The sequence below is a fragment of the Buceros rhinoceros genome, unplaced genomic scaffold (genome assembly GCF_000710305.1).
Source record: "Buceros rhinoceros silvestris isolate BGI_N320 unplaced genomic scaffold, ASM71030v1 scaffold3281, whole genome shotgun sequence".
NCBI lineage: Eukaryota > Metazoa > Chordata > Aves > Bucerotiformes > Bucerotidae > Buceros > Buceros rhinoceros.
Window position 1 is genome coordinate 759 of NW_010392354.1, and position 13,731 is coordinate 14,489.

At 41.4% G+C, this 13,731-nt stretch overlaps 1 protein-coding gene across 1 annotated transcript in view; it reads left to right on the plus strand.

Moving 5' to 3' along the window:
• Nucleotides 1–290: 290 nt before the first annotated feature.
• Nucleotides 291–13,731, plus strand: part of KDR (kinase insert domain receptor (a type III receptor tyrosine kinase)) — a gene marked incomplete at its 5' end in the record, with an annotated part of 29,427 nt that continues 15,986 nt past the window's right edge. Inside the window, 16 exons of the mRNA XM_010144418.1 lie at nt 291–404; nt 887–1,083; nt 2,190–2,314; nt 2,620–2,788; nt 3,866–4,005; nt 4,182–4,350; nt 5,852–5,963; nt 6,058–6,221; nt 7,045–7,201; nt 8,324–8,444; nt 9,074–9,182; nt 9,716–10,060; nt 10,976–11,122; nt 11,274–11,405; nt 13,039–13,145; nt 13,548–13,683. Coding sequence (XP_010142720.1) covers nt 291–404; nt 887–1,083; nt 2,190–2,314; nt 2,620–2,788; nt 3,866–4,005; nt 4,182–4,350; nt 5,852–5,963; nt 6,058–6,221; nt 7,045–7,201; nt 8,324–8,444; nt 9,074–9,182; nt 9,716–10,060; nt 10,976–11,122; nt 11,274–11,405; nt 13,039–13,145; nt 13,548–13,683 — 2,444 coding nt within the window. The remainder of the gene's footprint in view (nt 405–886; nt 1,084–2,189; nt 2,315–2,619; nt 2,789–3,865; nt 4,006–4,181; nt 4,351–5,851; nt 5,964–6,057; nt 6,222–7,044; nt 7,202–8,323; nt 8,445–9,073; nt 9,183–9,715; nt 10,061–10,975; nt 11,123–11,273; nt 11,406–13,038; nt 13,146–13,547; nt 13,684–13,731) is intronic.

Genomic DNA, 13,731 nt, shown 5'->3' on the forward strand with positions numbered 1-13,731 from the left:
TTAATGTCCCACATCCTCTTGTTAGACCTTGAAGTTGGCAGCACAAGAAAACAGGAACTCCACCCTGGCTGACTGAATTGTAGTGCTCTGCAGCTAGCTCCTGACCATCTGCCTTTATTTCCTGTTATGACAGAGTTTTTGAACTTTCTGGGACGTGTGAAAAGTCATTATTTACCCCTCGCTGCTAAGTAGGTGATGTGAAAGTGTCTGCTTAAAACATGCTGCATATTCCTCTATATAATGCTTTTCTGATTGAGTAGCATTTACTTTGTTTATTGGGTTGATTTGAGGGGTTTTATACATGTTTTTGCAGGTTTATTTATTCCTCTGGATCAGCCAACCCTTAGCATCCAGAAAGATGTCCTCACAATAACTGCGAATGACACTCTAAATATTACTTGCAGGTAAGAGCAAATCTGTCCAGCATGATTTTGACGGAGGTAATTTGTGTAGTGATTTTTTGTACTGAATCGCAGGTGATTTAGCCTCTTTTGTGTCCCCCACCTCGCTTTTCCCTGACAAACTTTAGAAATGATTTTAGAGGGTTGTAGTGAAGGAGAGCTGGGAAGAGCAGGATGGCTGGGAGGAAGGAGGAAGTGTCAGCCGGCTCCTTGTTGAGCCTGCTGGTGAGCCATGCTCTTGATTCTCCCTTCTGGGTGCTGTGTCACTTAAATTCAGCAGAACATAAATCTCAAGTAGCTTCCTTATAGGTAGTAACGATAGGTAGATTTAGGTGAATGCATCCTACATGGCTTGATGCTTCATATGACAGGATGAAACCCATTCCTCTCCTAGCTGTAGAGACTATCGTGGCTGCCTGGTGACTATCGTTCACCACTTTGGCATCAGTACTTGCACTCATCACATGCTCATTTGTTTTTCCCAGCGGTCAGAGACCACTGGAGTGGTCCTGGCCAAGCAACCAGAGCAGTGCTGAGAAGCGTATCTTTGTGACAGACTGCCATGATGGCCCCTACTGCAAGAGGCTTACTCTCCTCAAAGTCATTGGCAATGACACAGGGGACTACAGGTGCCTTTATGGGGACAACCAGGCAGCCACAACCATTTATGTCTACGTTCAAGGTAAGTGGTTACACAGCTTTTAGGTGGCTCTTCCCCTAGCCTCAAGAGAAAAAAGAGATACCAAGTATCTCAAAACGGTTTTGACATTAAAATTTATTAATCCTAGAATTTTTGATCTTGTGAAGCTGTTATTTTTCTTGTTTTCATGTTGAGTACTTACATGCCAGTATGCTAGTGGCTATCAACAGAAAAGCCTTTGAACCTGTAATTTTGAACTGACCTGCCATATGCACTCCTTGGTCTGCTATTCTACTCCATGCAGAATTCAGCACACCTACCTCTGCTGCACTCTGAGCCTGTCCTGACCTCAGCAGGAGTTTCGCATGAAGGAGAATTACAGAGATTGTATGTTTATTAAAAACGGCAGATCAAATCCCTTTTAAGATTTGCACTATCCGATACCATTCAAAGAAAAAAACAACCCCAAAACATAAACTTTTACACATTTGCCGACTGTGATGGTAAAATCCATTTAGGCTCTAAGAGCTAAGTATTCAAACTCAGGTGGCAGCAACACAGCTGAGCATTGCAGACACTGCAAAGCCTCCAGTTACACTCTCGGAATAAATAAGTGCATTTGTTGAGGCATCTGTCTTTTTGCACTGATGGCTTCATACTCATATTCTTATGTGCCCTCTTTCCTTTTTATTGTTAACTTATAGTTACCATTTTGAAAAATCAGTTATTATGTACATGGGTTAGCTTGTTTTATAAGACCGTTAACTTTTTTCCTTTTCCTTTGAAAAGGAGGCTGCCATTGGGGGAGCCAATGTAGCATGTCACTACTTTTAACTGGTATTTCCTTTAATATTTATGCAAGGAAAGTCACAATAGGGTAAATTAGATTTTTGTTGGTACCAACTGTGGTGGCAGGAAGCTGTTCTCCAAAGTGTGCACTGTGGCCGATAGCTGTTTTGAGAATAATGATGTTGTAAAGCTGGGAGAAGTATCTGTCAAAATATGTACCCCCTATTTAGTCTCATTATTTAAGCGATTTACCACATAGAAAAGAACAAAACTGATTTGAGAAGGAATAGAGAGGAAAGAACAAAATTTGAAATTTTTCCTCCACAATCATGTGACAATTTATCAATTGAATGTTCTAGATTACAGATCTCCATTTGTGACTTCAGTTAGCGATCAGCTTGGCATTGTATACATCACTAAGAATAAAACTGTGGTAGTGCCGTGCCTTGGAACTGTATCAAATCTCAATGTATCTCTACACGCGGTAAGGAAAGACCCCATTATTACTTTAAGAGTTATTTGAAATCACTGTGACATAAATACATTGCTTGAAGTATAAATGTATTTCTTAAAAACGTCTTTCTATCCTTGCAAATTTTACAGCCTGTGATTACAAGGCAAGTGCTGTACATGTACTTTTCCGTGATCCTGTGCTCTCTGAGTGCGGAATGATCGCCCGTGAAAGGGAGATTGCCTGAACTAGGATGTTGTGGAAAATGTTGAACTTGAGAAGTCAGGGTTGTTTGATTTTTGAAATCTGACTATGTGTTTTATCAATATTTCAAACAGAAATATCCAGAAAAGATATTTGTTCCTGATGGTAAATCGATTTCATGGAATAATAAAAAAGGCTTCACTATACCTAGTCATTTAATCAACTATGCAGGCATGGTCTTCTGTGAAACTAAAATAGATGATGAAAGCTACCAGTCTGTGATATACATCGTTGCAGTTGTAGGTAAGCTGAAGGGTTTTTTTCTCTCTATTTATAATGTTATTTTGCTCACTACAACATATTGAACCAATTCTATTTGGTTGAGCACTTCATTATTCAGTACTGACAATGCAGCCAATGTAAAACGGATTTTGTGATATGTATTTCTTTTCTTTTAAATGCAAAGTATTGTGTTCTTTCTGGATCATCAATAGGATAAGTGCTTTTACTTGTAGCGTTTTACATAGATGCCAGGGATTTACATTTTTTTTCCTGACAATACAAGCCTTTTTACTAAAATCACTATTCTGTACTTTATTCGCTTATGCATGATCCAAGTCATAGCTGAAGGGAGCTAGAGGCAGCCATCCATCAGCAACAAATGGAAAGGAATTGCCCTGAGGGCATACCAAGGGAATGGGGGATCTGAAGGTTGCACTAGGAGCTAGGTTGTCTTGTCTCCTTCAGACCTGTGTCCTGACTCGCACCTGATGGCACCAAGCCAGTCTCACCTTGCTTGGCAGGAAGGCATAGCAGCCCTCCATCCTTTACTCTGTGCCCCAGGCTTTTGGTTCTCCATCAAATTCATCAGAGTCCTCACTCTGATATGGAGCAAATTCAGAATTTCTGCAGAGTTTCTTCATACAGAATATTCTGTTTTAGAATATTTTATCTTTTTTATTGCATGAAGTAAACCTTGAATAATTTTGCTAATGCCAGACAGTTATTCCTGGTAAAATTCCTGCTTGAGGCTGGGAAGGGAGCGTTATCTTCTTTAGTTTCAGTTCTCACAAGGGTAAGAAGAAGGTGTCTAAGGCAGAGGAACTGTGTGGCTCACCATCTCCTGCCTGCTCCCACCATGTGGGGGTCTCTGATCAAGTGCATACATCCTGCTGTCTGACACGAGTCTCAGATGGGAAACGCTCAGGGCACGCATATCCCTTGCCTTGCCTCCAGACTCCTTTGTACACCTGTCATCATGCTGTACTGGGTCACTGAGGGGCCTCTTTGTGGCTGGGGTTTTGGTGGGAGTTTCAGTGAATTCACCTGGGAAATTTGGTGTTGAGTGCTGTAAAATGTTTTGTATTTTCTTTCCTCTAGGATACCGCATTTATGACCTAACGATGACCCCACACTACCAAGTAGAGCTGGCAGTGGGAGAAAAACTTGTTCTCAATTGCACTGTAAGGACAGAGCTGAATGTAGGAATTGATTTTAAATGGGATTACCCTTCCATCAAGGTAAATCTGTAATAACGTAAAGGTGCCAACAGTACAGCAAAATATGATTTAATGTCACTCCCCTGTTATAATACTGGCAAAGCAGATGATAATACACAAAGAAGTTGCTAGTATATACGGGTGTGCAAAGTGTGACAGGAGGAGTAACAATAACCTCTGTCTTTTATCTGTAACAGGAAAAACGTGCCACTATAAGGGATTTAAAAACCACTGCAGGAGAAGTAAAGAAGTTTGTAAGCACTCTTACCATCAACAGTGTGTCCCTAAGAGACAAAGGCCGATATACTTGTGCAGCATCCAGTGGTCGTATGAACATGAAGAACAGCAGTTACTTCATTATCCATGGTGCGGCATCTTCCACTTCAGTTTTATTGGTTGCTTCAGATTTGGGATGGATTACTGGGGTTCCAAAGACATCAAATGACAGAAATGAACCGAACTGCAGCTACGATATTTCTCTTGCACCCACTATAGGATTATTTTTAGACCACAAGTTTAGCTATTACTAAGATTTTAACCGATGCAGTAAGTTACTGAAATCTGTAGAATCCCATAGGAAAATGGGCAGTAAATACAATGAAGTGAGGTAAGCCTCTGGTCCTCTTCTGTGTTGACCTCCTTGATGTGCTGTAAAACTGCATTTGTGTAGATGACTTTGTAATAAATGTTGCCCATTCTCACTCCACGTGAACTTAGGCTAGATTCTGGTGGCTATGTGGGGCAAGAGACTGGGTCACATGAATGAAGCTAGGAAAATAAACCTTTCAGATTGTATGTTATGAATAGATGAATCAAATGGACTTTTGTATGGAAATGATGCAAAGGAAACAACTTTGGCTAAGTGCATTGATAAGTATGAGGCCACATCCTACAGCCTTTCTCAAGCCCCTCTTGGGCACAGCCCCAGTGGCTCCACTGACTTATTTCTAAAAAAAAATTGCCAGCATGAGAATGGCCCAATTTTATCACTGAGTCAGATAAAGGGCTTTATATTTTGAAGGAGACTGTTTTTCCTGAGGTCTGATTTCAGGGACCAGAATATTAATGGCTTTTTTTTTGTTTTTAAGCTTTTAGATTTATTATATTGCACAGTGATTCAAGATAGACTCAGTTGTCTCCTGGGTTCTTTCTTTTTCTCTTCAGGAGACAAAACAAGGTCATGTGCCAGCATACCAGATATTAAGTCCATACCATCTTAAATCTTAGTCAAAAGGCTAATCACTGTCTTAGTCTGAATGTAAGTTTATAACTTATAACAAGTAATGTAAATAATTTCAAAGTATTCTGTGATTGCGATGGTTCAAATACATACTTAAGAAGAGACTCAAAGTATCTAACATTATCACATTGTAGTTTTGAATGCTGTTATTTCCTGGAGTGAGTAGATCTAGCCACTTTTGGGATAGATAGATAGATAGATAGATAGATAGATAGATAGATAGATAGATAGATGGGTCTGATGCTGGGCCTGATAGTTGACACTGTCCTGAGAGCTGAGCCTTGTCTCTGTTTTCCAGAGCTCCTTGGTGGGAAAACTGGTCCATTCCTCTGCAAGAGAAAGGACTGGGTTTTCATTGTGGGCCCACCTCTCCAGAGCCCAATTTGGAGCTGGCTAAGCTTTACCAGTGGTGTCCTGTCACTGGCCCATATCTGTCATCTGCTAAGTGCCTACCCAAATGGAGAGCACTTACACTTTTGTCCATGTGAAAAGACCATTTAATTTTTTTTTTTTTTTTTTAGAAAGTCCTTTTTTTTATCTTGGGGGGATGGAAAATTACCCAAATGGAGAGCACTTACACTTTTGTCCATGTGAAAAGACCATTTAATTTTTTTTTTTTTTTTTCAGAAAGTCCTTTTATTCATCTGGAGAGAATGGACAATGTGGTCGAGACAAGGCTAGGCAATACAGTCAAAATTCCCATCAAGTTTAAAGGATATCCTCCACCAGAGGTGAAATGGTAAGAATCGGGACATAATGTGTTTGAAAAAACTGAGCTCTTCTTAGTCGATGTATATCTCTGAAGTATTCAAAGCACTCTGTATTTTCTTCAGGTATAAAAATGGAAAAGCCATCAATGCAAATCATACGGTTAAACTTGGCTACACATTAGTGATCACTGAAGCAACTGAAAAGGACACTGGGAATTACACTGTTGTCCTTACAAACCCTACTAACAAGGTGCAGAAGAGACAGACGTTTACCCTGCTTGTGAATGGTAAGTGGCATACCAAAGGGGTGCCTTTCCTTCACATGGGGAAGTGGCGCATTACCATTCTTAGGATTAAATTCATCCCGGAGCCATGAAGGTTTAAGAGGTGGTAGTGGCTGGGAGGAGAGCACTTGAACCTCAGCCCTGAAAGGGCAGAGGTGGCACATCTCTCCTGGCTCCAGGATGGGCTGGTTAAGAGGCTGCAGGCTCCTGGTGGTGTTGTTGAGATGATACTTTGTGTGTATATTTTTGTTTGTTTGTTTTTTGTATATTATTTCTTTGCCTTTGCATCCTGCTCTTTTCCTGCCCTCCTTGTTGGCTGTGTTGCTGGAGTCCTCCCCCACCCCACTCCATCCTGGCCCTGTCCAGCCTCTCCCATCCTTCCTGCCCCATGCATGCTGTCCCTCCTCGTCTGCCCTGCCCTGTGCAACCCTCCTCTTTCAACCTTCTCCTCCCTGCTCCCCAGGAAACAGCCTAGCCCCCATGCTTTGAAGACAGCAGGTCTTGTAAATGGCAGCAAGGATACATGCAGTGGGATCAAGGCTGGGGAATAATATGTATTTAACGGTTGGGCATGGTTGTGGGAGTCTGAGGGATGCATTTTAAACCAGGGAGTAATGAAGGCAGATTTTATAGGAGATCCTAAGCATTGCATCTTGAAGGTGTGATCCTCAAGGGATTGAGTGTGTTCACCTCTTCCCAACATGTCCTTGGAGATACTCTGCGTTGCACTTGTTTGTGGGGCACTGCATGAATTAGTCGCTGTGGGTCTAACAGTGCCACTGGGGAGCTGTTACTGGGAGGTATAACTTGGTGCTCTCTCCTCTAGTCCCTCCCCAGATCGGTGAGAATGCATTGCTGGCTCCTGTTGACTCCTACAAGTATGGCTCGACACAGGCACTCACCTGCACCGTCTATGCTGTCCCACCACCCAGCGCCGTCCTCTGGCACTGGCAGCTGGAGGAGGAGTGCACTTTCAGCCCCCAGTGAGTGCTAAGCTCTTCCCATCTTCTGTGGCTTATGTAGCTCTTGAGGGATGTTTGGGTTGGGTTTTTTTTCTGGATGAATCCCTTGCCCAGGCTCCTTACTGAGTGGCCAGTGATTACCCAATGGCCAATGAAAAAAAGATAGTTGTACTTAACAGGCAGATTGCTGCAGGCAGGCTCAGCCAGGGTCATTGTTGCCAGCAGAGGCAAGGGCCACCCGCAGCAAGGAGTGGCCAGTGTCTGCAGTGTTGCCATCATGCTTTCTTGAAGGGCATCTTGGCTTGTGCAGGGTTTCAAATGCAGCTATCTGCATACCCTCCCCTCAGGTCTCCCTGTGGGCTGCAGGCCCAAAACTCCATCCCAAACAGAGGAGAATTGCTATTTATGCTAATTACGGTTCCTCCTGGTGTTTCTTTTCTTACACTCCAGTGCTGAATGTGAGGAGTGCTGAGTGTGACGGTGCTCTTTATCTGTGTGAAAGTGTATCTTGGAGGAAGTGCACTGATTGATGTTGGGGAGTGATAGAGAGAGTGCTTGACTGAGATTCACGCAGCTTCCCTTATCTGGGCCTGCCATAAGCCCAGATTTCCTTTAAAAAAAAAAAAGCCAGAAGGAAAAAAAAAAGTAGCATTCTTCTTTCCTGTTGTTGTTTTTAAAATGATTTCCACTAGTTTCTTCCTTTGGTGCCTGGTTCTTTCCTACACAATGGCTACTGTCCTCTAGAAATTCTTGTAGGGAGTTCAGTGATTTCTGTGTGTCTCTGTCTTCCTTTGAACTAAATTAACTTGAATCATCCATTTATGAATGGAGGTTTGTTCCCAGAATAGCTGCTTCCCTCCAAGCATCCTGACTGAGCTGACACAGGCAGATTAATTAGGAAATTCACCTTTAGGCTTGGGGGTTCCTTATTTTAAAGAGCATAAAGGTCTCAGAAGGTTATAGGGTGCAATTTAATATAGAAGTTTTCAGAAACATACTCTTCCTTCCCAGATGCAGGCTGTGGGTGGTAATCCATCTGATTTATAGATAAGTATCTGTGTATTATAAAGAGAACACAAACCCACTCTCCTGAAGGGTGAGTAATTGTTTTATCTAATGCATACCTCTCTGCTTATATCTCAGGAAAGTTCGCTCAGGAGCCAATCCATATGCATGCAGGAAATGGAAGGTGATCTCAGAGAGAAAGAGTGGGAATCAGGTTGAAATTAAACACCAAGTTGTCACTATTGCCGGGAAAACAAAGGTGAGCAGATTTTCTTTTCTTTTGGCTGGGGATGATTAGTTCTGTTCAGCAGTGCACATATCTGGAGAGATAACACTTTTTTCACCTTTTGCTGAACTTCGGGATCTACTCTCAGCTAGTTGTGCAAGCTCCTACTGAAGCCAATAGGCAGAATGTCCCGGTTTGGGCTAAACTTCCTGGTTTGCAGAGATAAGCACTTTCAAGTCCTTTAGACACACAGAGTCTCCACTGAGGAACATAGCTTACTTAGATTCAGTGCTTCCCTTTTAGCAGTCTGAAGTTAGGTGAGTTAATCTTGCCAATTAACTGTAATAAGGAAAAGCTGAGGCTGAAGAGCTGAAAAAATTGCTGGTGTGGCATTTATTAACACATATATCAAAGTCTGCCTTCTGGCAGGCAGCTTTTTCTGGTTTTGTTTTGCTTGATTGTTACCCCCTTAAGGATGAAAATGTAAATGTCAGGAGAGACTGTGCTCCTGCTCTGCCATGGACTTGTACTTCAGAGGGGTCTTTGGTTGGGCAGATCTTTGATACCTGCAGAGCACTTTGCTGAGCTGTTGGGGTTGGTCAGACTCACGTATGTAGTTTAGCACTGACCTGGTATGAAATTGCTTGATTGTTCTTTTGTAGACTGTGAGCACCCTCGTGATTCAAGCAGCAAATGTATCTGCTTTGTATAGATGTATAGCTACGAACAGAGCTGGGTCAAGCGAGAGAGTTATCTCCTTTCATGTGACCAGTAAGTATACCTTGCTGAGGACAGCCATGTGAAACTAATGTTATTTCGTCTCTCTTGCTAGTGATAGGTGCTTCAATGCCATTGTCCAGTTCCTGTCCTTTATAAAATCCTTCAGAATTTTAGGTGTACCTAAGGTTTTCCTAAGGCAGCCTTTAAAATCACCACCTAACTTCAGCCAAGCAATTAGTTCTGCTGGCATCAGTGGAGTGGTGGTCTCATGAAAATGATGCAAAATGGGCACTGTTGTCCTGAGAGTGATTGCTATGGGGCTTTTGCAGTTACTTAAGAGCTACAGAGAAAATATGGTAGTGTCACAGAATGAGTAAAGATGTACTGTAAAAGCTAAGACTAATGTTTTTTAAACCAGTGGCAAAGAGCTTCTGTCTTCTTGAAAATCAGTCCCCACATTCACATACTGAAATACCATTTTAATAATATTTTCAAATATTCCAAATCTAAAAATGAACTATAAGCTAATGCTTAGGTTCCTGTAAGTTTTTAACTTTATTTTTAAATTTTTTTTTAACTTGCAGGGGGTCTTGAAATTAATCTCCAGCCTCAGAATCAACTGACAGAGAAGGATAATATGTCCTTGCAATGCACGGCAGACAAATTCACCTTTGAGAACCTGTCGTGGTACAAACTCCGTGCTCACGCTTTGCAGACTTCCTTCGGAGGGCTTCCCATGCCCGTTTGTAAGAACCTCAATGCCCTGCAGAAGCTGAATGTGACGGTTTCAAATACCGATGGTGAAAACATCACCTTAGAGCTCATCCTCCGTAACATCTCCCTCCAGGATGGTGGGGACTATGTTTGCATTGCTCAGGACAAAAAGGCTAAAACACAGCACTGCCTGGTGAAGCACCTCACTGTTCAAGGTACGGATTTCTTACTGTGAATGAAAACGGGGATTGTGTATGAAAATCACTGCAGTAGTGTCAGTTTTCGGTGTCTTCAAGCCTTGCATGTGTGGCTTAATGGTGCATTCAGTTTGTTAAACAGATTTAGACCTTTCGTTTTAACACACAGGTCTGGGGCTTGTTCGGGCAGCAGGGACTTACTATTTCATCACTACCAGTAAGGAAACCCCAAGCCACTGTGCTGTGCAAAGAGATGAGTTTGGTTTTTGCACAAATAATGGCTGGTGTTTAGCTCAGTAATTTCTCAATTCTTTCAAAACATATTTTTTTCCTTCCAGCTGTATATGCATGTGTGTATTCATAGCATTAATGCTACTGCTTTGTGTCACTGACTCTTGAGTCTGAAGTAGTGTCTCTAATTTTAAACTGTCATGGGGTAATGCTGGTATTCAGGCACAAGCTGGTAATCAGCTTTTCACACAAATACTGATGATGCTGCTTTGGGACCTAGATGTCTAGGCTGATTGGGCAGATTCAGGAAATTATCTACGCATGTTCATGGGCTATCCTGAATGGATGTTTGATGGACCAGCAGTATCAGACTTCTCGTAATGACCCTGGAAATAGAAATGTGAGAGAAGCAATTTCTCACCTATTCCCCCTTCCCTCAGTAGCCTGAGAAGTTACAAAATAAACCATCTAAAGCAGGATATATCAATACTGTATAAATTTTCTTGGCTATTATCTTTTTTCATCTCTTATCTTTTTTCATAGAAGTTAAACTACTACCTTAACGTGAACACTGTGGCGTTATAAAAGGGTTTGAGATTTAGTTACTGGGCCAAGTGTGCAGGGTGTCATAACGTGCTATTACTGCAAAAATGGATGTTTTCTTTAATGGTCAGAAATTTTGCCATATTTTTGAACCAACAGAGCCCATGGCACCTACACTCATAGGAAATCTGGAAAATCAAACAGCAAACATTGGTGAAACCATAGAAGTGTCATGCACAGCAAATGGCATTCCTCCTCCCAACATCATGTGGTTTAAAAATAACGAAACCCTTGTTGAAGATTCAGGTGAGGATTGCTCCTTTGCTATGAATTTTCTATTATTTCAGGGCTTGCTTTCATGGAACTCACTGCTGATGTTCACCATGAAAAGTTTCATTTTGCATTTTTAACAGAAAATGGCATAAAAATAGCAGAACTAAGAATTATTTTTTTCCAGGTATTGTTTTGAAAGATGGAAACAAAACACTAACCATACGTCGAGTGAGGAAAGAAGATGGAGGACTATACACCTGCCGTGCCTGCAACGTCCTTGGATGCAGAAAAACAGTGGCTTTTTTTTCAGTGGAAGGTTAGTGTTAGCTTCTTTTGAGATTGTGCATGAACTCTTTATAATCATTAAAAGGAAAATCTACTGGCTCTCCTGATTGGAGATTTGTTGAAAGTCCTGACTTTTGTACCAAGTTCAAATTGGGTGCTGTCATAGCCATCATAATCCCATCTGTGGAGGCTGATGCTTTCTTCTCCACAGTATTGTTTAGTGCTCTTCAACAACAGCTGAATCTATCTTACCTGTGGTTGCAAAGAAAACTCTGTCAGTCTATATTACGTGCAGACCTATACAACAGAGCTTACCTAACCCTGCAGATATCCTGGGGCATCTCTGTTGTCTTGGTAATGTAATTGTCATACTGTGGTTTTTAGCAGTTGTAACTTTTTAAACCATCATCGCTGTCACAGCATCTAAGAAGAGCAGGGTGAAGGCTTTGTGCAGTCTGTTGTGATGCTGTCCCACTTCAGTGATATTACCAGGTAGCAGTTTTGGGTTAGGAGACTCCAGCCTTGGTCCACCAATCTCTGAAAGTAGCTTCTGTGAGACCTGTCTCTCACTTGTTCCATTCCTCTTGTGACACACTGAAATGCAATTTGCAGTGATAATAAATCGTAACAAGTCTGCATTCTGAGTAGTTGGAATCATCTCGGGCTTTCCACCAAGAACTGCAATGAGAAGCCTCGAACTAAAAGCTCCTTGCTCTTGATATTAGTACATTTGCAAAATTTGGTCACTGAATCCTTCACAAACCTCTGTCTTATATGTCAGGACGATTGTCTGAATGGTTCCGTTGTTAAGGTAATTAAAGCAATATCCTGTTATTCTTATAGGAAATTAAGATGTTGGGCAATATGTTTACACAGGGTGGAGATTATCTGCAGCTGACATCGATGTAGATCTCAGCTGATGTGGTAAATACGGCTGAGGCATGTCTGTAAATTTTGAAATCTGTGTGGGACATACTGTTTCACTCCGGAAGATTTATGGTGCAGCTCACTGGGGTCATGTAATGGAGTGTGGTACTGTGTAAGAAAATCTTTATGGTGCAAAGGACAAAATGCAGGAGCGTGATGTGGTGAAGGGGAGTTGAAGAAGAGAGCTGCGCCTGCACTGTAATAGATGTTCAAGTGGTATCTGCTGGAGACTATTTTACTGGAAAAGGAATGTTGTTAATAAGACCTTATATTCATGTGTTCTTGTAAAACCGTGTTTTTTCATGCCCAGCTAAGCATTTAAAGAGACAAGAGAGAGATTGTTCTCTGGGTCATTCTCACAGCACTTTATTTACTATATGATGGGGTTTTTTTCAGTTTCTGGAGAAAGAGTCATTCATTTTGAGTATTCTAAAACAAAGTTTTCTTTTTAAAATGTGATATTTTACTTTTTATATTTGCCAAATGTTCAGATACTGTCCTTGGAACAAAGCTGATTCTAAGAAATTGGGTGGTGTGTGAAACAGCATGAAACTAAGTGTAATATTCCAACATAAAAACCCCCAAGCTTTTTGTTTTGTTTTGCTTTCGTTTACTTCCTCCATGTTACACTTTTAAAACGAACCTTCATAACAAGGACCTTCATTCTCTACTTTAATGAATGAACAAAACCAATATGCTTCCAACTATCGCTCAGATATTCATTTATTTCTTTTCAGGCGCTGAAGAGAAAACAAATCTGGAGCTCATTATCCTTGTTGGCACTGCAGTGATTGCCATGTTCTTCTGGTTGCTTCTTGTAATCATCCTCCGGACCGTTAAGAGGGTAATGAACAAATTCTGTTATACTGTCCTATCAGCCCTGGTCTTGCATGACAAATGAGAGCTGATTGAGGCCTTTTGTGTTGTTTCTTTCCATTGTTCTTAAATCAACAGACACATTTTTTTTCTTGCCATAACATTCTTGCATGGAACCAGGGGCACAGAAATTTCTTTTTAATTGAACAGGCCCTTGCAAGAGAAAAAAATGTTTCAGCTGGTTTTGTTTATTTAAAAAAAAAAAAGTGCAAGTAATTAATGGTGATTGCACTCATGATGAAATGGTGTAGAAAACTGGTAGTCTGGCATTTCTGGGAACTAGTGAAACACTGCAAAGTGAGAAAATGGCACTTTGCCTGCACATCACCAGCAAAAAGTCTGTGCAACTACAACTAATACCATTTTCCAGGCCAACGGAGGGGACATGAAGACTGGCTACTTGTCAATCATCATGGATCCTGATGAAGGCCCTATAGACGAGCACTGCGAACGGCTCCCGTATGATGCCAGCAAGTGGGAGTTTCCCAGAGACCGACTAAAGCTAGGTATGTCTTCATTGCACCAGCCATGTTTTTTTTTTTTTTAGTGATACT